This window comes from Myotis myotis, unplaced genomic scaffold, assembly GCF_014108235.1.
Source record: "Myotis myotis isolate mMyoMyo1 unplaced genomic scaffold, mMyoMyo1.p scaffold_m19_p_39, whole genome shotgun sequence".
Classification (NCBI taxonomy): domain Eukaryota; kingdom Metazoa; phylum Chordata; class Mammalia; order Chiroptera; family Vespertilionidae; genus Myotis; species Myotis myotis.
The window spans coordinates 499,003-525,933 of record NW_023416345.1 but is presented as its reverse complement, the minus strand read 5'-3'; the positions used below and the strand labels follow the sequence as shown (position 1 = coordinate 525,933).

The 26,931-nt window shown below is 53.9% G+C and overlaps 1 protein-coding gene across 1 annotated transcript in view; it reads left to right on the top strand.

Annotated features, from left to right (window-relative positions):
• The window catches only part of LOC118653230 (CUB and sushi domain-containing protein 1-like), a 213,225-nt gene extending 188,268 nt beyond the window's left edge, over positions 1-24,957 (top strand). Inside the window, exons 10-12 of the mRNA XM_036303903.1 lie at positions 11,473-11,597; positions 24,340-24,461; positions 24,892-24,957. Of these exons, the coding sequence (XP_036159796.1) occupies positions 11,473-11,597; positions 24,340-24,461; positions 24,892-24,957 (313 nt within the window). The remainder of the gene's footprint in view (positions 1-11,472; positions 11,598-24,339; positions 24,462-24,891) is intronic.
• Positions 24,958-26,931: the final 1,974 nt, after the last annotated feature.

Genomic DNA, 26,931 nt, shown 5'->3' with positions numbered 1-26,931 from the left:
TTCGGGGTGAAATTCATTTGGTTTTGATGTGTGTGTTTTTATAAACTGTTGGTTCTTTTTGGTATTTTTTAGATTGTTTGCATATATGTTCAGAAAAGTTACTGGCCTGTACACTTTCCTTGTAATGACTTAATCTAGTTTGGTATCAGAGTAGTACTGGTCTCAAAAAATTAATTGAGAAAGATTCTCTCTTCTTGAATAGCTGGGAGAGTTTGTATAGAACTGGTAATAAATAAATATATAGATATAGATAGATAGATAGATATTTTAATTCTGGGAAATTCATCAGGGCAGCCATCTGGAATTGATATGTTCTTAAGAGAAAGTTTTTAAATTACAAATTCAACTTCATTCCTTCAGACAGGCCTACTTGGGTCATGTATCTCTACTAGAGTGAGCTTGAGAGTTCATATTTCAAGGAGTTTTTTCACTTCATCTAAGTTGTCAAATTTAATGGCATAAAATTATTCATATCATTCCCTTCTCGTCCTTTACATTATTAATGATGTCACAGTTCTCATTCCTGATGTTGGTGGTTTCTGTTTCCTCTTTTACCGGATCCATCGTCCTAGTGAATGTGAATGTGTTGATCTTCTCAACACACACACACACACACACACACACACACACACACACACACATGCGCACACACACGCACACACATACACGCACACGCACACATACACACATGCATACACACACGCACATGCGCGCGCACACATACACACGCACATACATGCACACACGCACACATACACACACACGCACACACACACGCACACACACACACACGCACACACTCAGTGTCCCTGATTTTTTCCTGTTGGCCTCGCTCGCCTTGTATCCCATCAGTTTCTGCTCTAGTCCCTCATTACGCACTTGCTTCTGATTCCTGTGTGATCTGTGTGCTCTTCTTGTTCTCCATCCCTACGATCCAAGCTGTGATTCAAGGCCTTCTGACTTCTCTAACGGGGCTGTTCAGTGATAGGAGCTGCACTCTAAGAACTGCTTTACCGCATCCCATAGAATCACAGTTCCCTGTTTTTGCCGCGCACAGCACTTTCTCGTTTTCCGGGGACCACGCCTCTGATTCGTGGGTTATTTAAAAGTTTCCAAATATCTAGGGATTTTCCAAGGATCTTGGTGCTCAGAGAGAACGCTTTATATTACTTCACTTCTTTTGAATTTATTGGTCATTATTGTCTGGCCTAGAAATGCTTTATCTTGGCAAACACGTCGCGTACCTGGAAAAGAACTCACATTGAGCCACATTTGGGTGGAGAATTGTACAGACGCCTGTTAGAGCGAGTGGGTGATGGACGTGTTCAGGCCGCCAACGCCCTCATGGGCACCTTGCCGCTCACTCTGTCACTGAGAGGGCTGCACGGGCTCTCACCGTAGTCCGCCTGTTTCTGCTCCGTGGCTTTTGAAGCTGTGTTATTAGGTACATGCATGTTTGAAATTACGTCTTTTTAAGAAACTCACGTCTTCAATACGACAAAGCGCCTGTCTTCACTCTTGATAGCACCCGTGCCCTGACACCAGCTTTGCCCGCCTGAGCATACCTCTCCAGCCGCCTTTTGGTACTGTTAGTACGGTCTGCTGTATACAGACACTAATATCTTCTCTTGCACTCAGTCTGTTAAACGGCATTTTGGGGAGGGTCAAAATATTTTTAAGAAGTATCTGCCCTCACGTACTGTTGAAAGAGGAATGAATATTTTAATAGCCTTTCAAACAGTTATGCTTATTCATATTTAAACTACCATAAAAATTGACAAATGATACCCACTTAAATGTTACCTGCAATGTGGAATTAAATCATCACAATGAACACTGAAATGTGTTCCTCTGGCTTCCACATTGAATCGAGGCTTTATCCGCTCATGGTCTTGTACCACCACGCATGGGCCATTTTCTCAAATGTTCGCGTATTTCAGAATATAATAGCAACAGCGTCACATTTATTAGCATGGCTATACAGGGGGACCTCAGTTTGTGAACTTAATTCGTTCCGGAAGGCTGTTCGACAAACAATTTATCCGAAAATGGAATTGTTTTTTCCTGATTAGAAATAATGTAAATTGAGTTAATCTTTCCCAGACTCCGAAACGATGCCGTTTTACCCTTATATATAGTACATGTTTCATGTGCTGTTTAATCTATAAATAAGCACTTCTTTTCTTAAACTTATCAAACCGCCCCTACTCGCCTTAACCACTCTCAGCACCAGGTCCTCCTGCAGCGTCGTCGTTTCTTTCCATGTCGCTGCCTCCGAATGCTGCCACCCGCTCCTTGCTTTTCCTTCACCCAAAGCAGCCAGAGTCTCCCTGCCTCTTCTCTGGCCTGTGACCACTGTTCCCTCATACCCTGAGCAGCAGTAGCACCCTTGGCGGCCCCTTTATGACTTAAAATTGTGCTAATCCTGGATTCCCCAGCAACAACAGCACTCCCTCCTTTGTTCGTGGCCTGAGAGATGCCTTTTGCCCACTGAGGTTTCAGCATGAAAGGGTTGTCTGTCTGGTGGAAAACTGAAGTTTGGGTCGACAACCGAGACTTTTTTTTTCTGTGAACAACTTAATTGAGAACTGAATTGTTGGAAATGGAGACCTTGGGGAAACGAGGTTTGAATGTATTTATCAGAAAACTTTCTAGTGCTTGGTCCCTAGCACCTCGGCAGGTGTGAGGCTGCTGTCAGTTTCGCTCACCCTTGCTTCTATGCCATTAACACATGGAAGAAAGCACGGGCATCTTAGTATTGTTATCAAAATGCCACACCCTCTGAGAAGGCCCCACGCCCCACCAGGGACCTGTGGGCCACACTTAGAGAAGAGGTGCACTCCACACTCCACGTGGAATAAAATTATTCCATCGGAATAAAATTATTGTTGGAATTATAAGGAGAAAGAACACATGAAGAAAGTGTTAGTGTAAAAAAAAACAGCAACAACAAAAACATTCAAACCTGTAAAGAATTTTGTGAGTTTATTTGAGCCAAACTGTCAACAATTACCAAGAAGCAGAATCTCAACGGATTGGGATAATGCTCGGAGAATGGCGGGTTTTCACCTTGTTTTTATAAATTACCATCAAAGGAGGAGCCGTAAGTGGGTGACAGGAACTCCATTGGTGATGGATTGGGGGGGGTGGGAGAAAGCAAAGCGGGAAAGCTCTGGGATTGGGTAAAAGTGAAATGATGGGCACGTGCTTCTTGGGTGGGTGCAGGGCAGTTAACGGTCAACAATGAACATGGTGACACTCACAAGGAGGCAATCTGGGGTCCCCATGGTGCCATTGGCTGCACGCTGAGCGGCCCTGAAAAAGGGAAGTTACAAGTTACCCGACAGCCCACAGATGTGTTATCATAGATGCAGAAAGACAACAGTTCAGTACAGATCCATGTTGATCTTTGTCAGGGAAGATGCTGGCCTAGGACATAACGACCCACCATAACTGCTTTTAGTTAAATTTTTAATTTCAGACCATCCCGTGTGGTCACTTTAGGTCTTTGAGTTTGCACGGCCGCCACGCAGGCCTCCCCTGAGCTGGCCAGGTGAGCAGGTGGCCTTATTTTTTCGACCATAAAAGCAAAGTGCCATTCGGATATCGACTTTATTGCAACTACATTAAAACTCGCTGCCATTCCTGCCGGCAGTCTGGGATGTGTGGTGCCCGTGGGCATCGGACGGGCAGGACCTGTGTCTGTGTATTGGCTGCCTCCACCCGCATGAGGGTGGAGCCTGTGTGCGCTCATGGGTGAGCCAGGAGACCACACCCGCGTGATGACACCTCGTGCCCCTTCGCTGAGATGGCACGGGAACGTGCCTGGCCTGGAGCAAATTCACTGCGAATGCTGGTGTTTTGAGCAGGGGGAGGCTTTTCTGAACTGTTTACAGTCTTTCTGAGACTGTTTTGAATGAAAGGCAATTCAGTTTCGTGTAAATTCTTATAATCAAACCTAATGGCCAGCATTGTCAAGATGAGTGGATAAACCTCATTTGTCGTTTGCGCTGTAATTATAGGTAATTTGGGGCTGTTTTTATTTGCAAAGACTTCACTTTATTAAGTTGCTAAAATAGTCCTCATCCAACGGTATTTATGCTACTATTCTTGTTTCTTTGGAAATATTTCTCTCCATAGACGGTCTAGATAGTAACTGCAGTGTCATCTCTAAAGAATCGCAGATAAACGCAGCCCCAAGTGCAAAGCTTGCTTGTTTGAACCCAGATACATCTGGGGACAGTTTTCTTCACATTGACCAACACTCTGCAAGACAAGCACACTCTCTAGTGCCAGAGACTGCGGCGGGGACTGAGGGAGACATGCAGGTGGGGTGCAGGGCAGTGGGGACTGGGGGAGACATGCAGGTGGGGTGCAGGGCGGTGGGGACTGGGGGAGACAGCAGATGGGGGTGCAGGGCGGTGGGGACTGGGGGAGACAGCGGATGGGGGTGCAGGGCAGTTGGGACTGGAGGAGACAGCGGATGGGGGTGCAGGGCGGTTGGGACTGGGGGAGACATGTGGGTGGGGTGCAGGGCGGTGGGGACTGGGGGAGACATGCGGGTGGGGTGCAGGGCAGTGGGGACTGAGGGAAACATGTGGGTGGGGTGCAGGGCGGTGGGGACTGGGGGAGACATGCAGGTGGGGTGTGGGGCAGTGGGGACTGGGGGAGACATGCAGGTGGGGTGCAGGGCAGTGGGGACTGGGGGAGACATGCGGGTGGGGTGCAGGGCAGTGGGGACTGAGGGAGACATGCAGGTGGGGTGCAGGGCGGTGGGGACTGGGGGCGACAGCAGATGGGGGTGCAGGGCGGTGGGGACTGGGGGAGACAGTGGATGGGGGTGCCAGGCAGTTGGGACTGGGGGAGACAGCGGATGGGGCTGCAGGGCGGTGGGGACTGAGGGAGACATACGGGTGGGGTGCAGGGCGGTGGGGACTGGGGGAGACATGCGGGTGGGGTGAAGGGCGGTGGGGACTGAGGGAGACAGTGGATAGGGGTGCCGGGCGGTGGGACTGAGGGAGACATGCAGGTGGGGTGCGGGGCAGTGGGGACGAGGCTCCGCGGGGGCCCTGGCCTGGTCATGCCTCTGTTTCCTGTGCGGTTAGGACGTCCCCTCAACTCCAGGCGACACCGTCATCTCCAGTTTTGCGAATAGAGCTGTTGAGATGGTTACTGAGATTTGAAATGGGATCCGCTTACTGACCTCAAAGCCCCTGTCGACCCAAGTGGTTTGTAATAAGAAAATGAGGTGCAAAATGTTCACACCTACAGGAGCGCTGAGTGGGGTGCGTGGGGTGTGCTGGGTGCGGGGGTGCAGGGGGTGCGGGGTGTGGACATCACAGGCAGCCACGGAGGCTCAGGTTTGCTGGGACCAGCTTGGAGCCCAGCCTTCTCAGCATGGGCCCTGGCATGGGCCGCCCGTGCCCAGCAGGTGGCGCCCTCCCCTGCTGGTTCCTGGGAGGGTGGGACGCACTCATTTGCACACAGGATCCAGGATCCACATGGGCCCGTGTAGCCTGCTCCTCACTGCCCGTGTTACAGGTTCTCTAAAGAGCATACAGTTGTTGTCTGTGTCAGAGAGTCCCATGTGAAGCATATGCAGGTGAGGCAAAGGTAGGATTACCTTTGTGAGTATACACAACAGAGTCTGTTCTTGTAATATTACTTATTAATTGTATTATGTTCCATACGGACAACTGTATACCTACTTTTGCCCCACACGCCCTGACATGTGTGTGTGTGTATGTATATATGTGTGTGTACACTTATGGTAAGTGTATATAACATACATTTAAGTTATACCTACTTGTATATACTTACATGTCATATTATGTGTAAGTATATCCATTCACACGTTATGGACCCCTGAGGTCTAGTCTTTAAAGAATTCTGTGTTCCATGTTGTCGATGCTGAGAGGGAATCGGAGACTCCCCTGATTTCTCTGAAACACGGCTCCGCACCTGCCTCCGCGGCAGAGCCCCACGCACCCCAGTCCTGGGTTTCTGGGAGCCACGTCACCCCTCCGGAAGCCACCCCCTCCCCAGGGGCCACCGCTGCCCTGGGGTCTGTCTTGCTGCTGCCACGACTCAGTCCAGGACCTGACCAGGAGTGGCCTCCCCTCCTGCCTCACCGGCCTGCCCTGGAGGCGTCGCAGGTGTCAGAGCCCCCACCTCCGGGAGGAGCATGGGCTGGTGGGGAAGGAGGGCGGAGCTCCGGGAAGCGGACTGGGGGGCACTGACCAGCACCCCACGGCCCCCGGGACCTGCACTGTGTGAGATCCCTCACCCGCCTCCCGCGTCATCACGCCCACTTTTCCAGGAGCTTGCGTGTGCTTGTGGCCACACATCTGTCACCGCAGAGCCCTCTCGAGTGATGGAAATACGCATTTGCCTCCCAGTTATGTTTCTATCAGGTTGGATCACGAGGTTCTGAGGAGAGAGGACAGGCTTCCTTGATTTTACTTCTTTTAAAAAATAATGTTTATAGATTTCAGAGCGGAAGGGAGAGGGGGAGAGAGAGAGTAACATCCATGATGGGAGAGAATCATGGATCGGCGACATTCTGCACGCCCCACACGTAGGATCAAGCCCGCAACCCGGGCCTGTGCCCTGACCAGGAATCCAACTGTGTCCTCCCGGTTCAGAGGCTGATGCTCAACCCCTGAGCCACGCCGCCGGTTAAGGCCCTGAAGCTCGGGCCCTCGTGGAAAACGTTCCTTCCACATGACACACCTCGCACTGGCTCCCACTGGGCAGTCAGAGGACGAGCTGCAGGTTTCTGTGAGACCCAGCGTTGCCTTAGCTCGGGAAGCAGCATCGGGCCTGTAAGTGATTTCTCCACGACTCGCCTGCACCAGGCCAAGCAGAGGAAGGAGGACGGTGTGGGCCGGCGTTGCCTCGGGCCTGCGGTCACTACGGCAGGCCGGGCGCCCCCTCCTCGGCCCCTGCCTGGGGATCGCCCCCCGGCTCCTGGAAGGTGAGAACACGTTGTGAGGAACGTACACTTTCTGTGTCCTCTGCACGATGCGGCTGCTTCCCCAGGACATCCCGGCCACTCGGCGGCCGCAGCCGGGAAACACATCCGCGTGGTCACTGCTCTGCCAGGACCGTTGCGCTTCTAAGGACTGCGTAGCACGCCCTCCTCGCTCGCACTCCTGGAACCCGGTCCGTCCCCTGAGAAGGGCACCTGTGGCTGCTTCAGACCCCGTTGGCCCAGCCACAGCTGCCTCCCATAGGGCACCCTCCACGCAGCCGCTGGCGTGGCTGAGGGGTTGAGCGTCCTCAACCCAGGAACCAGGAGGTCACGGTTGGGTTCCCCGTCAGGGCACCTGTCCATGTTGGGGGCTGGATCCCCAGTGCGGGGCGTGCAGGCGGCAGCCGATCCATGATTCTGCAGAGGAAAGAGAACAGTCAGTGCAGCGGCTTCTGGCCCCGAGGCCTGGCCCTGGGCCTCCTACTCTCCAGGGAACGGGCAGGAGCCACGGGCCTCCATGCCTGGGAGACGGGGGTGGGGGCCTTCGCCTCTGATCTTGGCAGCAGCCCCCAGAACTTGGAGAAGGGCCTGAGGACAGCCCTGCCCCAGGGGACCAGCCCGATCCCCTCCCCACTGCCCGCCCTTCCCTTCACCAAGGAGTCCTGTGTCATCATGTGGACGCGCTTCCGCCCTGTGTAAACGGGGTGAGTATGGGGTGCACTGTTTCTGCTTCGTCAGACAGAGAGCCCTCTTCTTTCAAAGACTCCCGTGCACGCGTCACATCACATACTGATGACGTTTACATTCAGTTTCTTCACAGGAGAATCCATGCGTTTTCTGAAGGCCTGGCTTCCGCGTTGGCCAGGCACGGACGCCCCTTCCCAGCTCAGCGTCCTGCTCTCGCGCTGGACACGCCTCCCGCTGGGCATGCTGGGAGGGTCTGGGTTGGGCTGTTGCTGACACGCAGTATCTAAAAATTATGTGAAACACCCGTTGCTTTTCCTTCCTGAGGCCAAAGAGCTCCCTGGCTCCCTGATGCTTTTTTGTGGTGCGCAATTGCCTCAGGACGGGAGGAGATGAGCCTGGAAATTGTCCCTGTAAAAAGGGAAAATGACCCAGAAAGGGAACGTGATGTGTGCGAATTGAAAGGGCAATGGGCATTTCAGGGCTCCCTGGGGCCCAGGGTGTCTGTGATGGTGGCGCTGTCCAGGGTGCTGAGCAAGCCCAGGCCAGACAGCGACAGCTCACTGCCAATGGTCCAGTAGCCTGTTACTCAGTTACTGGATGCCATTGGCTAAGCATCGAAGCTCCTTTCTGAGCGGAATAAGGACTTACTAACTGGCAAATCCATGAGGTTTTCTACCACAGAGCATTTTAAAGTGGAAGCCGGTGACCACAAAGACGCAGCCCATGGCCATGGACAGGTGCCCTTCACCCCGGGCTGCTGGGCATCTGCTCCCTACCGCCTCCCGCGGGGCTGCTCCGTGCTCTCTTAGGAGATGGTCTGAATCCGTGCCTTTGCCTCGGGTTGCCCGCAGGTATTCATGGCAGGGAGAGCGTCACTCGATACCCCTGCTGGAGGCCGTGAGGGGCGTCAGAGTGCGTCACACACCACGCAGGCCTCCGGGCTTTGTCCTGTGACCTGACGCCGTGCGGCCCTGTCTCCAGCCCCAGCCCGCTGTACCGCTGGGCCTTAGGCCAACATTCCTGAATAAAACACCGGAGGGAGCCCTGAAAGAACTAAGTCTTTGCCCTAACGGTGTGGCTCAGTGGATAGAGCGTCGGCCTGCAAACTGAAAGGTCCGGGTTCGATTCCGGTCAAGGGCATGCACCTGGGTTGTGGGCACATCCCCAGTGGGGAGTGTGCAGGAGGCAGCTGATCGATGTTTCTCTCTCATCGAAGTTTCAAACTCTCTATCCCTCTCCCTTCCTCTCTGTAAAAAATCAATAAAATATATTTTAACCAAAAAAAAAAAAGCAAAACGAAGAACTAAGTCTTGTACGTCCACGGGAGAAGGGAGAGGCGCGAGGAGTGGAAGCCGAGGTCATCGTGTCTCGGGGGCGTGTGGGAGCCGCCGGGCTGGGCACCATCCGTTCTGGGCAGGATGATGGGAAGGCCGTGCCGCACACTCCAGGCTGGTTGCTGTTCCCTGAACGAGCCACCGACTGTCAGCGACGGGCTTCCTGTGGGGGCTTTTAATCTGCAGCACATTTGGTCACCGTGAAAACAGTGAATCAATTGCAGAGACCTCTCCAACCCAGCCCAAGCGTTGGTTTCTGAGAGTATTGTTTCGTGGCATTTTTACTAAAGGTGAAATCGGTTTTTCCATTAACATTCCCTAGCAGTTTCTGTTCTTCTTATGCATCGGCCAGGACTGTGTGACGGAGCTGTGCTGCCCCCACCAGTACCTCCTGCGACACCCACAGCCCTGGCCCATCAAAGCTGGACCAGGGGCAGTTGCGGAACATGCAAATGCCATAGGGGCCACTAGGGGGCGCTGAAGAGCAGACGGGTTTCTTTGCCAGCATTATTTCTCAGAGCTGTTTCACCAAATATTTTAAAGATCTTTTTTTTTTAAGTAAGAAGGGGGAAGAGGAGGAGAGAGAAAACTGGAAGAGGGAGAGAGATGGGGGGAGACGGGGGCAGCAGACACGGGGAAGGAGTGGGAGAGACCTGATTCCCCACCAGGGCACATGCCCGGTTGTGGAGTCTGTCCCAGTCAGGGGCGAGCAGGGGGCAGCCGATCCATGATGTCTCTCTCTCGTCAATGCTCCTGTCTCTCCCTTTCCCTTCCTCTCTGTCTCAAATCAATGAAAACATATCTTAAAAGTTATTAAAAATAACAAGGGGAAAAGGAGGCGAGAGAAAACTGAAAGAGGGATTAAGAGGAGGGGAGGGGGGGGAGCAGAGATGGGGAAGGGACGGGACAGACCTGATAAGAGCAGTAATGTTACTGCAAAGCCAGGAACGATGTGGGATGTATATCTGAGGCCCGTGAGGTCAGGTGTGCACGTGTGACTACTTTTTGTGTCACTATCTCTATGTGATCGGGGTCAGAAAGTGCTATTGATTCACTCTTGAGGTTCGGGTCAGGGGGTTCTCTGCCCTTTGGTTTAAAGTCAGTTGTTTATGTCCCTTCTTCCCAGGTTCACCACACACACACACACACTTATACATTCATACACACACAGACTCACACGCACACACATGTTCTGTAACACGTCACATAATCATCAGGCCACAGGGCCCTCGTTCTCAAGAAAGTAGCTCATTTTATATACTTATTTATATTTTTTAATAAAATAAAATTTAAATCTATATACATATTTTATTTATTTCAGAGAGGAAGAGAGAGAGAGAAACATCAACAATGAGAGAGAATCATTGGCCGGATGCCTCCTACAGGCCCCACACTGGGGACGGAGCCACAACCCGGGCCTGTGCCCCGACCAGGAATGGAACCGTGATCTCCTGGTTCATAGGTCGAGGCTCAGCCACTGAGCTATGCCGGCCAGGCTCTCGCTCCCATCAAGCTCAGGGCTTGTCCAGTGGGAGGCACATGTGGAAGGTCCCCCTGTGGCCATGGCTTGTCCAGCTGTGACGGAACCCACTCACCTGTCGCAGACCCGGCTGGAAGCCGCCTGCGGGGCCTCGCACAGGGGCTGCCTCTCGGCAGCCAGAGCCGATGTGCGTCTCACTCGAGGCCGATGGGCTTCTTTCTACAGCAGGCGATGCTCTCCCGCGAGGCGCGATTGTGCGACACGGCGTCACTGGCCTTCCTCTGAACATAACTAATATTTATGACAACAACACAGACTCCTTCCTGGGAAATTTCCCGTTTATTTGGAGCAAGTGTTTTCTTGTAAATTTTACTTCAATCAAGACACTTAACAGGGGATTTATCTTCTTAAAGACTTTGAGGTGTTGACAGTCGGGGCAACGTGTACAGCGGGTCTGTGGAACGGACTCACCTTGGACCTCATGCCTGCTCTTTGATAACCACCGTCCCTCCCCCTCCCCACCCCCCAGCCCACCCCCCATGCCAGCCCCTGGTTCTGTGAAGCCGGCTCTTCCCAGACCTCATGGGACCAGAGCTAGGGGCTCGGCCTTTCTTGTGCTGAGACTTTCTCGTGGCCTGGACCTCTTCCGCGTGTTTCTGTGAGATAGTTGTTCGCAGGGGATGACATCCACCTGGGTTTTGTCTTCGGGATACACCGTTCACCCCATTTCCCCTTCAGCACCACCCCGGCCGCGTCCCTCATTCCCTGTGCGTCCCGGAGGGGGCAGGAAGCTCTCCAGCGACGAAGCCGGCGGGTGGACTTTGAGCCCGTGGTGTCTCCTGCTGTGCCCGCTGCTACAGGACAGGGCGCATGTGGGCAGGGCCCCGTGGTTGCTCAGGGCCAGCGTTGGTGTGACAGCACGAGGGCAGCAGGGCTGGGCGGCCTCTGCTAAGACGTCTTCCCAGGTAACGGGCTGTTTCTGTTCTGTGGCTGCGCAGGGTCGGCGCGAACGTGCAGTTCTCCTGTGAGGACAGCTACGTGCTGCAGGGCTCCAAGAGCATCACCTGCCAGCGGGTCACCGAGACGCTGGCTGCCTGGAGCGACCACCGGCCCATCTGCCGAGGTGAGCGGGGCGGCGGGTGGCACCGGGACCCCCTCTTTCTTTAGGGTTCCCGGGTTTTTCTGAATCTGCCATGAGATCACGGCACAGAGCCTTGGGCGGCGACAGAGCTGAATTTGATGGTGTATCTGTTCCCAGGGACGTGGGTAACAGAAATATTTCCTTGACATTCGTTAGGAGGCAAACATTCCCAAAGACATAGTTTAAAAATTATGGTTTAAAAATTCAGCCCCGCTGGTGTGCTCAGAGGTTAACTATCGACCCATGAACCAGGAGGTCACGGTTCGATTCCCGGTCAGGGCACATGCCCGGTTGTGGGCTCAATCCCCAGTGTGGGGCGTGCAGGAGGCAGCCGATCCATGATTCTCTCTCATCACTGAGGTTTGTATCTCTCTCTCCCTCTATCTCCCTCTCTGAAATCAATTTAAAAAATCATTTAAAAATTCAGAAAAACGAGCAAATGGAGTCATTCAAACTCACACACGCATATGCAGTGTCAGTGGGCCTTCCGCGAGCTGACTGTATTTAAATGCCCAGCTTGCACATGTATGAACTGTTTACATAACCAGACCCCTGCTGATGTGGAAGGGATCGCCTTCAACGGCAGTGGAGCGAATGCCTGGGTTGTGGTGTTGTTACCGTGGTAATGAGCTGGTTGCTAATAACAGGAAAGGAGCAAAGGGGAGGCCGTGCATTAGAGGCGCGTCAGCCTGGCAGCTTCACCAGGAACCTGCAACATCACTGTCCCCAGGGAACCACCTGTTCATTCCTTGCAGGTCATTGTGGGGAGGGGTCCGAGGAAGGGGGTGATGGAGGTGTATGCAGTGAAGTCAGGGTGAGGTAGGGAACGTGCCTGTCAATCAAACCTGGGAACAGAGGTTGTTGCTAGAAGCAGTGGGGCCTCTGCAGAGTGCGAAATCGAAGGTTAAAATCCCCAACAGGTGGGGACATGAGAGGTGCAAAGGGTTGAGTAGCAGGAGCGCAAGCTACTATTTCATTAATAAATTATCTTCAACTAATCTCCGACCTCGTTAGTGGCACCTTAGACCTAAGTTGAATCAAGCGTGTTTGTAGGAGGAATCAAGTGTGTTTGTACGGCATGAATTGCACTTGCTGCCTCTCGCATGCACTGTGCCTGGCAGTGCTGTGCATGGCCCAGGGGCATTGTACCGCCTCTCTTCTGGGTGAGCCCGGTCAGCTCTGGGTGTCAGGGGCCTCCAGCGGTCCTTGCCTGGTCCCTGAGCCCTTAGCCTGGGCCCTTCTGGGACGAGAGAGATTGCTCTGCTTCGAGGTTGTTTTACGTGGTGTCTGAGGTGGACAGATAGGGAGCCTGGTGTGAGGCTGGTCCGTAGGCCGTGCAGACCTGTAAATGTCCTATATAATAAAAGCCTAATATGCAAATCGACCGAACAGCAGAACGACCGGTCGCTATGACACACACACACCGCCAGGGGGCAGACGCTCAATGCAGGAGCTGCCCACAGGCCCCAGGCCAGTCAAGGCGGGTGTCAGTGGTGGCCCCTGATCACCCCACCGGTCACCCTACAGATCGCCCTGATCGCCGGCCAGGCCTCGGGACCCTACTAGGCACGAATTCCGTGCACCGGGCCTCTAGTTGTATACAAGAGGGTCTTTGTTGGTTGTTTCTTTGTGTCTCTGTTGTTTGGTTTAATTTGTTTAAGGAAGGGGCACTTCCCGTGTTGCTGGGGGCCCGGCTGCTTGTGGCAGGCTGACCCGTGGCAGGGAGTGCAGGAACTTCAAGGCACCAGTCGCCAGAAACTCTTTGCTAGGGAGGGTTCTTGTCTGTCTGTCTGTGATGTAACTTTGGTTGCTGCTGTGCTTTGCTTGCTTTCTATCTTTTGGGGCTTAGCTTGCACCTCGCTGTTTAGGGACGTGGGGAATCCTCTGTCTCTGCGATGTGGGCTGTGTGCCACTCAGAACCCATTTGCTGAGCTGGGTTCGTGAGATACTATTCTCAGGCCAATGTCCCAGTCCACCCTTTGCGAGCACTCGCTTGTTTACTGTGGGGGTTTTTGTTTGTTTCTGTTTTTAAGATCTCTTCTTATACGCAAGATTTCATGTCGTTGCAGTCCATTCAGAAAGAAAAATATGGGAAATAAAACCTTCGGGGCCCCCAAGTCTTTTCCTAGGAGGACCAGCTCTGCAGAGGTGCCCTCCAGCAGGCTGCAAAACAGCAGTGGGGGCGGGGGGCCCTCCCATCTCGTAAAGAAAAATAAAATAAAGTAGTACTTTCCCATTAAAGCCACTGGAGGCCAGTGAGTTATTCCTGTTACAAAACTTGCCAAGAAAATGCCTTGGGTAATAATAATCGGCTTTAAAATCTCCAAGTTGTTCCGACATAATAAATAGATGTAACTAGAATGAAGGATTTATGATAAAGCTTTTCAGTGATAATTACATATGCCTGTACATAATTTTCCAAAGTCCTTGGCAACGTAAAACCCTTTTTGTTGAGCCGGTAATGGTTGGCTCCCTTCACGTAGAAGCAACCCAGCTGGCCTGCGACCTGGTAAAAGCCCCGAATGCCACCTCCAGGGCTGCACATGGGATAAATCAAGCGCTGAGCCAGGCCAGGGAGGCAGCGAGAGGGCCGGGCAGCCATAGATGGTTTGCTTTTGCAGCATAACCACGGTGGAGAGGAATTCAAAGGAATGTGCCCTCTTAATCTTTTGGACAATTCTCAATTAATAGAAGACAACATTCAACAAATTAGGGAAGTCACCTCCAAGGTAAAACAAGGAGAAGGGCTTTTTGGATTTGACTTGTCCAGCCCGTCTGGGTTGCGGGAATTCTTTTTACTTTTTCTCCTGTTTATTTTCTCTAGCCTGACAGCTCGCTGCTGTATTCAACGTCTTCCTCTTTTTAGATCCTGTATTTGCTGTATTCCATCCCCAAGAACTGCTTTCAAGGCAGAAGCAAATGGAGTCTAACAGGCTGAGAGTTTTCTTCTAAAAATAACCTCATAGACACGAGAGGATAAAAACGGCAGTGGGGGAATGACAGGGGCAGAAATAGAATATTGGGGACCGGCTCTAATGATAAGAAATATTAGTCATGCGCCTTTAACTGTGATTGTTTTGTTCTGATTAAAGAAAACACATGCTGCCCAGCTGGCGTGGCTCCGTGGTTGAGCATTGACCTGTGAACCAGGAGGTCACGGTTCAATTCCCGGTCAGGGCACATGCCTGGGTTACAGGCTCCATCCCAGTGCAGGGCGTGCAGGCAGCAGCTGATCGATGATTCTCTCATCCTTGATGTTTCTATCTCTCTCCCTCTCCCTCTTCTCTCTGAAATCAATACATATATATATACATATATGTATATATATATATATATATATACACATATATATACATATATGTGTATATATATATATATATATATATTTTAAAAAATTTTAAATAAAGAAGACATATTCTCACCTGGCTGGGAGTTGTAGGGGACCAGGGGCTCACCTGGAAGTGCAGCCCATCCTCCCCACCAGGGAGTTGCCTGTTATCATGGAAAGATTGACGTCCTGTTGCAGAGACCAGAGCTGCCAGCCCACTGAAGACCCCGGCCCTTTGCATATCACTAGCCTTTGAAGACCCGCAGCCCTTTGTACACCCACAGGCCATTGCAAATCCCAGCCTTTGCACACACACAGGCCATTGCAAATCCCAGCCTTTGCACACCCACAGGCCATTGCAAATCCCAGCCTTTGCACACCCACAGGCCATTGCAAATCCCAGCCTTTGCACACCCACAGGCCATTGCAAATCCCCAGCCCTTTGCACACCCACAGGCCATTGCAAATCCCAGCCTTTGCACACACACAGGCCATTGCAAATCCCCAGCCCTTTGCTTACCTGCAAACTGCCCATTTGCCCTTCTGCCTACTTCCCAGGTAACCTTTGTCCTTCTCCCCAATGTCAGCAGCTGGCTTATGGGGGACAGAGCAGATGTGTGGGGGTGACCTGCTGCTCTCCCGCTGCCGGCAGGACTGGAATGAGCGCTCATACAGGAGCCAGCCCTGTGGCTGCTGAATCGGCTCCGGTAGCAACAGGCAGAGCGGCCCCCTTGGTTGTTGGTTACACTTGTGGTGTTGTACGTGTAGAGCACACAGCTGAGCAGTGCCCCTGGCACCGAGGGTGTGTTGGGGCAAGGCATGGTGTGGCGGGGCTGCAGGTGGGTGGCGTGGTGGGGCGTGGCATGGTGTGGCGGGGCTGCAGGTGGGTGGTGTGGTGGGACGTAGCCAGGCTGCAGGGGGGTGGCCGGGGCAGCTGGCGGTTTTCCGGGCAGGACACTCACCTCCAGTCAAACAGCTGTGACTGGCTGTGCCCTGGCCTGTGGCCCCTGGGCCGCTTGTATGCGGCCTCATCCTACACGTGACGTTGTTGGCTTTCAGAGGAACTCAGGGAAGCTGATGTCCCGCCCGGGGAGGTGATAGACAACGTTCTAGTCATTAATGAGGACGCGGCCCAGGTAGGATGGTTCCCCCGAGGAAAATAATGCGCTTTTATTCTTTAATGCGCTCCTTGCTGTTCTACCCCAGCAGCATATGTAACAGCTGTAAAGGCCAGACTAGACAAAACTCGTAAATCCTCACCTGTCCTCCGTGGTTACAGAAACACAAAGGGAAGGTGTGGAGAGGGTACTCCTGGACTCTTATCTGATTTATGAATCCATAACTTTCCCTCCATGGCCCTGAATCTCATCGTACACACAGACGCTGTCTCAGTGTCCGCCTACTCAGACGCTGACGTGCTGCGAAGCCCTCAGGCCTTGGCCCTTAGCCCACAGCTCCTGCATCCAGGTCTCAGGCACGTCCCCCCCCCCACACTCTGCCTCTGCCCCCCACTCCCGCTCAGAGGGGCAACGAGAAGAGGCTGTCTCCCCCACTCGCCGAGCCTCCCTGTCCCCCCGGGTCCCAGTTTCCTGGAGAAAAGCCCCCCCACGGGCCTCTGGTGGTGGCTGGCTTGGCTTGGGGTCCCGTGAAACTCTCACGGCTACTCCGACCCCCACGTCCGACTTTTATGCCCAAAGCAGAGGCTCAGCGTCTCCTCCCCATCTCCTCCTGGCAGGAGTCACTCATGCTGCTTAAACGGGAGGTCCCTTCGTGTCCGTGGCCACCCCCCGCAGTTCTTGCTCACGTGTTGCTGCTCGCTTTCTGCAATAAAGAGCGGTCGTCGCTGGAAGTCATTCCTAAGTGTTTGCATGGAAGATGCGTGTCTCAGACCAGGGCCTGCACCCGAGCTCACTGTGCGGGCACCATGACACACGGCGCTGCTGTGAGGACATGGGTAGTTTAGTGTCTTTGGATAATAAAACATTGGACACAAAGATGGAAACATACTTCCTGACGGCTCCGCAATAGGACGATTTGAGTAAACTCTTTAGAATCAGGTCAGGAAATCAGGTGACGAAAAGCCAGCCCAAGAGAAGCATAGGCCCAGGGGAAAGCATTCTCTCCTACAAGACAGTTCTGAGCAGGCGGTAGCGGGCAGGACGCGAGCTCCATGTAAGAGAGGACACTGTCCCCACGGCACTGCCATTCCCATGGCTCCATCCCATTCCCATGGCTCCATCCCATTCCCATGGCTCCATCCCATTCCCATGGCTCCATCCCATTCCCATGGCTCCATCCCATTCCCATGGCTCCGTCCCATTCCCATGCCTCCATCCCATTCCCATGTTCTCCATCCCATTCCCATGGCTCCATCCCATTCCCATGTTCTCCATTCCATTCCCATGGCTCCATCCCATTTCCATGTCCTCCATCCCATTCCCATGGCTCCATCCCATTCCCATGTTCTCCATCCCATTCCCATGGCTCCATCCCATTCCCATGTTCTCCATCCCATTCCCATGGCTCCATCCCATTCCCATGTTCTCCATTCCATTCCCATGGCTCCGTCCCATTCCCATGCCTCCATTCCATTCCCATGGCTCCATCCCATTCCCATGTTCTCCATTCCATTCCCATGTTCTCCATCCTATTCCCATGGCTCCATCCCATTCCCATGGCTCCATCCCATTCCCATGGCTCCATCTCATTCCCATGTTCTCCATTCCATTCCCATGGCTCCATCCCATTCCCATGTTCTCCATTCCATTCCCATGGCTCCATCCCATTCCCATGGCTCCATCCCATTCCCATGTTCTCCATTCCATTCCCATGGCCCCATCCCATTCCCATGGCTCCATTCCATTCCCATGTTCTCCATTCCATTCCCATGGCCCCATCCCATTCCCATGGCTCCATCCCATTCCCATGTTCTCCATCCCATTCCCATGGCTCCATCCCATTCCCATGTTCTCCATCCCATTCCCATGGCGCCATCCCATTCCCACGTTCTCCATCCCATTCCCATGGCTCCATCCCATTTCCATGTCCTCCATCCCATTCCCATGGCTCCTTCCATTCCCATGGGTTCCTTACTCTGTTGGCGGCTTCATTGATTAGAGAGGAGCTGATAAAACATTTCAAGGAGCTTTCCTCACTCTCTCTATAGAAACATTGCTAATCTCTTCTGCCTCCCCTCTCCCCACTGAGGTCTGTCAGTCTCTCCCAGCCTCTCTGTCTCTGGTCCTGTTTTGTTAGTCAGTTTATTATGTTCATCAGATTCCACTTATAAGGGAAATCGTGTGATAATTGTCTTTCTCTGACAGGCTTATTTCACTCAACATAACACGCCCCAGGATAACTTTTACTGTAATTCCAGTGAAGATGGAAAACAAATTCTGTTGCTGTTTATGGATTCCTAAGGTTTCCTTGAAGTCACCTGGGGAAAAAAGCATCTTCTCTGTATTTGTATTAAGTTGTTGGAAATGATGAAGCTATTATTGTAACTACTTCCAAACCCCAGTGACATGAAAGTCCCTGAAAACGGGGGTTCACTCAGCGCTCATCCTGTCCCCGGGACCTGCCAGGGCCTCTGTGGCTTGTCCTCGCACCCAGACCCCGTTCCCTGTGGTCCCCATGGCTCCCCTGCAGCCATCCTCAGCTCTCATCCCAAATCCCTGCCTGCCCTCCAGCTCCCATGGTCACCCCTCTCCAGATGCTCAGAACCCCTCTGCCTTCTGGGAATGTCCTCCTGACCGCAGATGCTCAGGCAGAACCTGTCCACTGCCCGGTGAAGAGGGAACTTGGCTTTGTTCTCTCTCTGCGCATCCTCAGTGCTCAGCACGGCGCCCAGCCCATCGCCAGCCACTGGCGCACGTTTCTCTGATGCACCGGCAAGGGTGCTGGGCAGTGCTCACCGCCTTACCTACCCCCTTCCCTTCAGTCCTCACAGCGATGGTAGGTGAAGGTGTGGTGAGTTTTGGAACCAAGTGGAAGGAGGAGCTTAAAGTGACACACCTTAAGATGAGATGCCCAGGCACTGCCTACCGGTGGCGGAGCCGGGTGTGATTAGGGAAGCAAGCTCGTCACCCGTGCCACCCCGTCTCCGTCCGGGGTGAGGATATGGACGTGGACATAAGTTCTGCGGTCGATGAAAGCACTTTCTTCTAAAACCACGCAAGGGGTAGAGGATGCAATTTAATTAGGAGTGTTCCTGAGAAAAGCTGCAGATGTGAGTTCGGATATCAATTAATTTAAATATAGTCAATTGGGATGTAATTTATTTAATTAAGCAGTTACGATAGAACAGCAAAGATTCCTGGAAGTGAATTCACATAAACAGATAAATTATTACTTCATATTACACGAGAGAAATTAGGTGACACCGAGGTGACATATTTAATATGTATATTGATCATGTAGAGGAATGGCATACATTGGTGTAACCATCACTCATTCCCCTTTACACTCTCCCTCTCCATGATTATGTTTCCCATTATCATTTTGTGATTCTCATTTTATTTTAAAACAGAGACGATATCAGTAAGACCTCAGCTCACAGGTGCAGCACCCTGTGCCCGGAGTAATGGTAGCTGAACACAAGGTCACAGTTATTCCCTAAGACCATTCATCATGCATTATGAGCACTCTGCATGCATCACTTCAGATGAGACATTATAAATCCCCAACAAGGTCTGGAAAAGGGAAGAGGCCTGTAGTTATTTAAGTATAACATGTACAAACATGCACTTATGCGTTACATGTATTGGACTGTTTTTAAATCTTGCTGTAAAACTTGAGTGGCGCTGGTACACTGTAGTCAGTCACGTTGGGCAATTTAAGGCTTTGGTGGCCGATTGGAACCGTGCTCAGTGAACCAGCTGCATTTGGGGAAGAAGTCCCCCCATCCCTGAGGACCCCTGGGAACTGCCTGGCCATTCTCAGGGCAGCTCTGCCCCAGGAGGTGTGAGCAGTGCCCACATCGGGGGGGGGAGGGAGCGAGGAGCCAGCAGAGGGTCCAGCGGCAGGAAGGGATGGCCAGGTGATGAAGCCTCAGTGTGCCTCCGCGTCCGCCTCCGGCGAGGCCTCACGAGCCCCCAGAACATGCGTTCGTGCCCAGTGGCAGCTCAGGGCAGCCGGCTCGCGGCACGGCTGTGGTTGCTGATAAACCACACCGAGCACCCTCCTCCAGAAGGTGAGAGGTAGGCCCTGACCACCCATCACTCCCTCTTCCTGCGTCAGACCGCCCGCTCCTGCACCCCAGTCACAGGCCAGGATCTGAGGGCAGAGACACCCCAACATCCCTCCCGCGGCTGAGACCACACACACTCACCGCGTGCGGTTCCCGGGAGCTCTGGGCCTGGTCCTCTCCCCCCTCCCCCCTCCCCTCCTGGCTCTTCTGGGTTCTTCTCTAGCTCTTCTTCTTCTTCCCGAACACGGGGTTTGTAAGGACTGTAACGCCCAGGGGACATGAGAACGTGAGCCTTCAGTGGTGGGTGCTGATGGAGCGGACGATGTGGCTGTGAGAGGACCCACTGTGGCTTCGCTCCTCTCTCTCCACTTGGAAATGTGCAGTTTAATAGAACCTCCCTGCCCTGGAACCACACAGGAGAGAGGACCTGGGGAGATGCCCTGCAGGAGGCGAGCGGTTAATGGGAGCCGGGACTTAAACCGCCATGCGGATGTGGGTAATCGCTCACGGAAATCCAATCCTGGCAGCTCCATGGACACGGGAGTTTGGTAAAGACTGCATGTGAGGGCTTGAACTCCGAGTAGTTGCTGGGGAAATCTGAGAGTCCTCTGTGGAGAGTAGGGAAGCCTTGATACGAGACAGTGTTACCTAGTGGGTGAGTCCTAGGGAGATGGTGGAGAAGCAGGTGGGGAGCTAATGGAGAAGCAGGTGGGGAGATGGTGGGGAAGCAGGTGGGGAGATGATGGGAAGCAGGTGGGGAGATGGTGGAGAGGCAGGTGGGGAGATGGTGGGGAAGCAGGTAGGGAGATGGTGGAGAAGCAGGTGGGGAGATGATGGAGAAGCAGGTGGGGAGATGGTGGGGAAGCAGGTGGGGAGATGGTGGGGAAGCAGGTGGGGAGATGATGGAGAGGCAGGTGGGGAGATGGTGGGGAAGCAGGTGGGGAGATGGTGGAGAAGCAGGTGGGGAGATGGTGGGGAAGCAGGTGGGGAGATGGTGGGGAAGCAGGTGGGGAGATGGTGGGGAAGCAGGTGGGGAGATGGTGGGGAAGCAGGTGGGGAGATGATGGAGAGGCAGGTGGGGAGATGGTGGGGAAGCAGGTAGGGAGATGGTGGAGAAGCAGGTGGGGAGATGGTGGGGAAGCAGGTGGGGAGATGATGGGAAGCAGGTGGGGAGATGGTGGGGAAGCAGGTGGGGAGATGGTGGGGAAGCAGGTGGGAGATGATGGAGAGGCAGGTGGGGAGATGGTGGGGAAGCAGGTGGGGAGATGGTGGGGAAGCAGGTGGGGAGATGGTGGGGAAGCAGGTGGGGAGATGGTGGGGAAGCAGGTGGGGAGATGGTGGGGAAGCAGGGAATGGGTTAGGAGGCAGAGACACAGGCAAGGACAAGCTGAAGTTTCTGACTCTTGCTCAGAAGGCGGTTTAAATTAAACACCTGTGGTTCGATCACGTCGTTTGAAGTGTTTCTCCTGTTCAAAAAGCGCAGGTATTTATGCGGGAAACTGCCCAGTGCCAGACGGTCTCATTTCAGAGGTTCCGCCTGTTCACGTGGCAGGAAGACATTCACATACTGGTAGTTCCCGTCTGCTGATCATTTCAACAGCTTAATTACAAATCTCAGCAAAAAGAGTTAAAATGTTAACTTATTAGGAAAGTGTCTTGTAAAGGTAGAGACACATTCAGAAGAAAGAAAGAAAAGCTCTTCTAAGGATCATTTTGGTGAGAGGTGAGGAAAGCCTCAGAAGGGCCTGGACCCACGATCGCTTCATGTGGACACAGTGTTATGTGCGCATAAAGGGTGGGAAATGGGCCGCTTCCCATGAATATTCAGCCAATAGAGTTGTCACCGGCAATCCTGTTTCCCTGAGCTCCGCTCAGAGGGATTCCCGAGAGCCGGAACCGATTTCACAGGCCAGGCTGGAGGTCAGCTTCAAAGCCGCCAGCGGGACCGGCACTGAAGGGGGTCAGAGCTCGGGCGTCCCTGGCTACCCATGAGGGGACAGCGGGCACAGATTGTCCCTGGGAAGGTAACCAATTCGTTCCCGGCGTCACACATTCCTCAGAGGAATCCTTCCCCGAGTCTGAGGCGCTGACAATGGCGCTTAGATAAGACCAAGTCAAAATGAAGTCAACAGATAGATTCTGAGTACAACGGCATCGTGCCTAACACCCGCTGTCAGGACGAGGTGTGACGCAGTGTGAGCAGGTAACACAGGTTTTGTACCTCACGTCGCATGGATGGACTCTTTTCCCCGAGGGCTTTCTAATCAACGCCGTCAGCATGCTGGGGCGTTGGAAGACTTTACCCCGGCGTTCCGCTCCCGGACCCGCTGAGAAGGCGTTTCTAAAGACAGCCCGTCAGCGAGGGACCTGTGAGGGTCCGCGATGTCCCGTTCACCCGGTTGCGTGACCGTGTGAGCGATGGCCCACCTACTGCGTTTGGAAAACCAGATGCGTCTTCAGTTAAGAAATGTTTGGTTGGAAAGCCGCTGGCGATGTCGCTGTTTGAAAGCTTGGTGACACGGGGCTTAGTTCATCCGTGTGGTGGGTGAATTTTCAGGGGATTGTCGTCATGGTGGGTAGGTATCCATCCGGCACCTGAAAAGCTGAGCAATCTCACATGTTCACGCGCCGACACCTGTAGGCCTGGGCATGATGGTGACGATGACGACGCCCAGGAGGGCGCTGTCTCCCAGGACGAAGGGCTCACGCTCAGGAACCAAGGCCTGCGAGGGAGTGATCGCGGTCAGAGAGGGGGGTCTGGGTGGCCGGCCGCATTTCCATTATTTCCGTGTCCGTGGGAATGGAAAGGAGAAATGTGCTTCCCTGGGGGCAGTGAGCAACAGGGAGGGTAGCGTTTCTCCAGACCCCGCCCCATGTGGCCCTCGGAGCACAGGATCCTGCTCTATTTTGTTTTGTGTGTTTTTTAATATTTTTTTTATTGATTTTAGAGACGGGAGAGGGGGAGAGAGAGAAACATTAATGATGAGAGAGAACATCGGTCAGCCGCCTCCTGCACGCCCCGCACTAGGGACTGAGCAGCAAGCCGGGCCTGTGCCCTGACCGGGAATTGAACTGTGACCTCCTGGTTCACAGCCGTCACTCAACCACGGAGCCACGCCGGCTGAGCCCTGGTGACCGTTCAATCAGTTTGCCTGACGTGGTGACTTAGGAAAAGGAAGCTGACCTTCTCTCCTGTTAGTTCTCACTTGTTTCTTAGTTTCTCAAACCAAGTTTAAATGATCAATGTTAAAACTGGGGCTCAGGCTGACATTTGATTTCCTATTATTGACTATTGATTTGAAAGGAAAACGCCTCCTCTCCTACAGAGGAGGTCAGTTGAAGTGTTTTATATCCCAAACGTCGTCACATATGTTGGGTTCCAACATTCCTCTGATTTGCTTGGTCTTTCCACTTGAAGGTACTTTTTCCTTTAGAGCTACTGTTTCTTTTTTTTTAAAAGAAATATATTTTTATTGATTTTAGTGAGAGGAAGGGAAAGGGAGAGAGAGATAGAAACATCCATGATGAGAGAGAATCATGGATCGGCTGCCTCCTGCACGCCCCCTACCCGGGGATGGAGCCCACAACCCGGGCCTGTGCCCTGACCAGGAATCGACCTGTGACCTCCTGGTTCATAGGCGGATGATCAACCACGGAGCAACGATTTCCATTTCCTTCCTTTAAACTTGCACCTGTTTGAAGCTCCTGTTTGCCGTAAAGGGATGGGTGTGGGTTGCTGTAGGAGGGAAAGGCTTGAGGGAGACATCGCAGCCCCCCCCCCCCATGTGCAGTGGGAGGGACAAAGCTGGGGGGCCGGGTGCTTATCTGGGGCCGTGTGTTGGTGGTTTGGTTGAGACTCTGGTCTTGCGTCTCCCTGCACCGTGCTGTCCGCTCTAGCGTATGCACCCGGGGGCACCCGATGTGCCCACAACTGCCGTGGAGTCAGAATGGGGCTCAAGATGGGCTCATTGGCGCGACGTTGTCCATGGCGCTGGCATCGCTGGGCCGTGTGCGGGGGAAAGGCTGGCACATGGACTGGAATAAAGAGTTCCAGTGGCAGCTGCAAACCGGGGTCCTGAGTGCTGAGTGGCACCCACTTGCCAACGAGAGCTCAGGAAACTGTTCCTTTAGCCGCCGGATGGGTTCCACGAGGCTGTCGCCTTCCCCGGGCGGGCGGGCGCAAGTAACTCTCCTCTGTGTGTTTGCAGCTCGGACGTGCGGGTCCAACCTGCGGGGGCCCAGCGGCACCATCACCTCCCCCAACTACCCGGTGCAGTACGAGGACAACGCCCACTGCGTGTGGGTCATCACCGCCTCGGACCCCGACAAGGTAAGGCTCGCGCCTCTGGGCGGGCGCAGCAGCACATGGGCTGGGGCAATGGACGGACAGCCAGGCGGCGTCACGCGCCCTGACCTTTGGCTGCTGGAGCTGAACAGTGAGAGCTGGGCTGTGTGTCTGTCCGTCCCCCTGGGCTGGAAGCCAGCCCGGAATCCCACCAGGGTGTGGTGGGTGTGCCCTGTTCTCTCCTGGGTGTGGTGGGTGTGCCCTGTTCTCTCCTGGGTGTGGTGGGTGTGTCCTGTTCCCTCCTCCCCGCCTCACGGAGAGCGTGGACGGCAGCGCTGCTCTGTCCCGGTGCAGGACATAGGATGTGACGTGCGCACAGATGCTGAGGCGGTCGCCACGCGCACTGAGTGAGCACGCATCGCTCACATAGTTATGGATTTTCTTGTGCTGAGAACTTCAGTGTCTTCTCTCTCAGCAACGTCCAAGCGCGTCCGTGAAGCAGCGCCACGTCCAGGTGGGCCTGGCGGAGCGGATGTGCTGAGGGGGGTGTGTTCTGCGAGGCTCTGCAGACCCCGCTTCCCGCCCCATGCGGCGTGGAACATTGCTGGCCCGTGCGATGGGGAATCTTAGCCGGGCCGAACCGGGGAGGCGTGGCAGCAAGCTCAGTGCATCCTCACGTTCTGTGTGGAGCACGGGGGGCGGTGCTGGTGCGGCTGTGGGGAGAGCACCCCAGCTGACAGAGGCCGGGGGATGGGCGGCTGGGAGCTGCTGCGGGTGCAGAGGTCACCCTCGGGTGCGGGTGACCCCCTCTCTCCAGCTGTGTGGCCAGGCAAACAGCTGACCGCGTGGAGCCCGGCTTTGCCATGGAGTCACCGGCACTCACCCCCACCCAAATCCCTGCAGCAGCTGGCACTGGCCGCCCCGCCCCCTCCTCTCCCTCATTGTTACTGAGTGACCGTTAAAGCGACGTGGCCCACCGGGACCTGAAGGCCAGGGGATGGCTTCCCGTTTGATGCCAGTGGAAGCGGGGGCCCTGTGGTGCCCAGGGAGGAACGGTGGGCGGCGTGTCGCGCCCCAGGAGGTCCCTCTGCCGACAGTGAGGCCAGAGCGGAAGGGCACAGGCCGCTGCAGGAAGCGCAGGCTGCAGGATAGAGATGGGAAGGTGGCGGGAGCTGGATCAGGACAAGAACTCGGGTTCCGAGGGAAGGAAATGTACCGGGGAGACTTGAAGGGCCAGGCAGACACAGCGATGCACACACTCACACCGCGCCGTCTCCCGGACGGATAACGAAAAGGAGGGAAGCCGCCGTAACTGTAATGCTCGCAGGAAAACGCAGCTGATCAGCGCTCTTCGGGGAAGGAGCGATTACCTCTTCAAATTATGAAATTATTCCGGGGCGTTTTTACATAATTTTAAGTAACAGATTCATAGGATCCAGAAAAGGCGCTCATTTGCATTGAGATTATGGTGAGGGCAGAATTAAATAGCATGTAAAATAGCTCACGATGTTTGAGATGGGATCTGAGTGGTGAGGGCTCCACAGGAGACCGACGGATGCTGCGAGGCAGGGGTGGGACTGCTACAGCCCTGGCCAAGCGTCCTTGGTGTCGATCCCGGACCCTGTGCAGCCCAGGGACCAGGGTGGGTCTGTTTAACCTGCACTCACTCTTTAAAAAAAAAAATGTTTATTGATGTCAGGGAGGAAGGAAGAGGGGGAGAGGGAGAAACGTCAATGATGAGAGAGAATCACGGATCAGCTGCCTCCTGCACGCCCCACACTGGGGATCAAGCCCGCAACCTGGGCAAGTGCCCTGACCGGGAATCAAACCGTGACCTCCTGGTTCACAGGACGACACTCAGCCCCCTAGCCACACGGCCGGCCCGCACTCACTCTGTCACCTGTCACTGGGCGCCCTGCAGAGTGGGCTGCAGGTGAAGTGCCCTCTGCGTGTGAGCCGCCCCCTGGTTCTGGGCCATCCCACAGTTCGTCCCTGTCACCTCCACATGTCCCCGTCTGTGCCAGCCCGTCCATCCTCATGGCCCAGAGGGCTGCTTTCCAGGAGCCGCGTGTGGCTCTCGGACAGTCTGGGGCTCAGGCCTGTGACTGTCCTTCCTGTGTCCTCTCCCTTCAGGCTCAGGGCATCTGCGTGTCTCCTTCCCACTCACCGGGTTTTCTCAGGACCCGCGGACCCCGCCTTCCTAAATCAGATGAGCTCATGTTATCACCTCTGCTTGCTGCTCCCAGGGAAGGAAGAAAGGGCCAGGCCCACGTTTTTGATTTGCTTGCAATTTGCGCTAAAACCTGAATCGCACGCACACGCATGCACACATTCACACACGCATGCACATTCGTGCCTGCACACACATGCTCACACACATTCGCACGCACACATACACACATGCACACACATGCTCACACACATTCGTACGCACACATACACACATGCACACACATGCTCACACACATTCGTACGCACACATACACACATGCACACACATGCTCACACACATTCG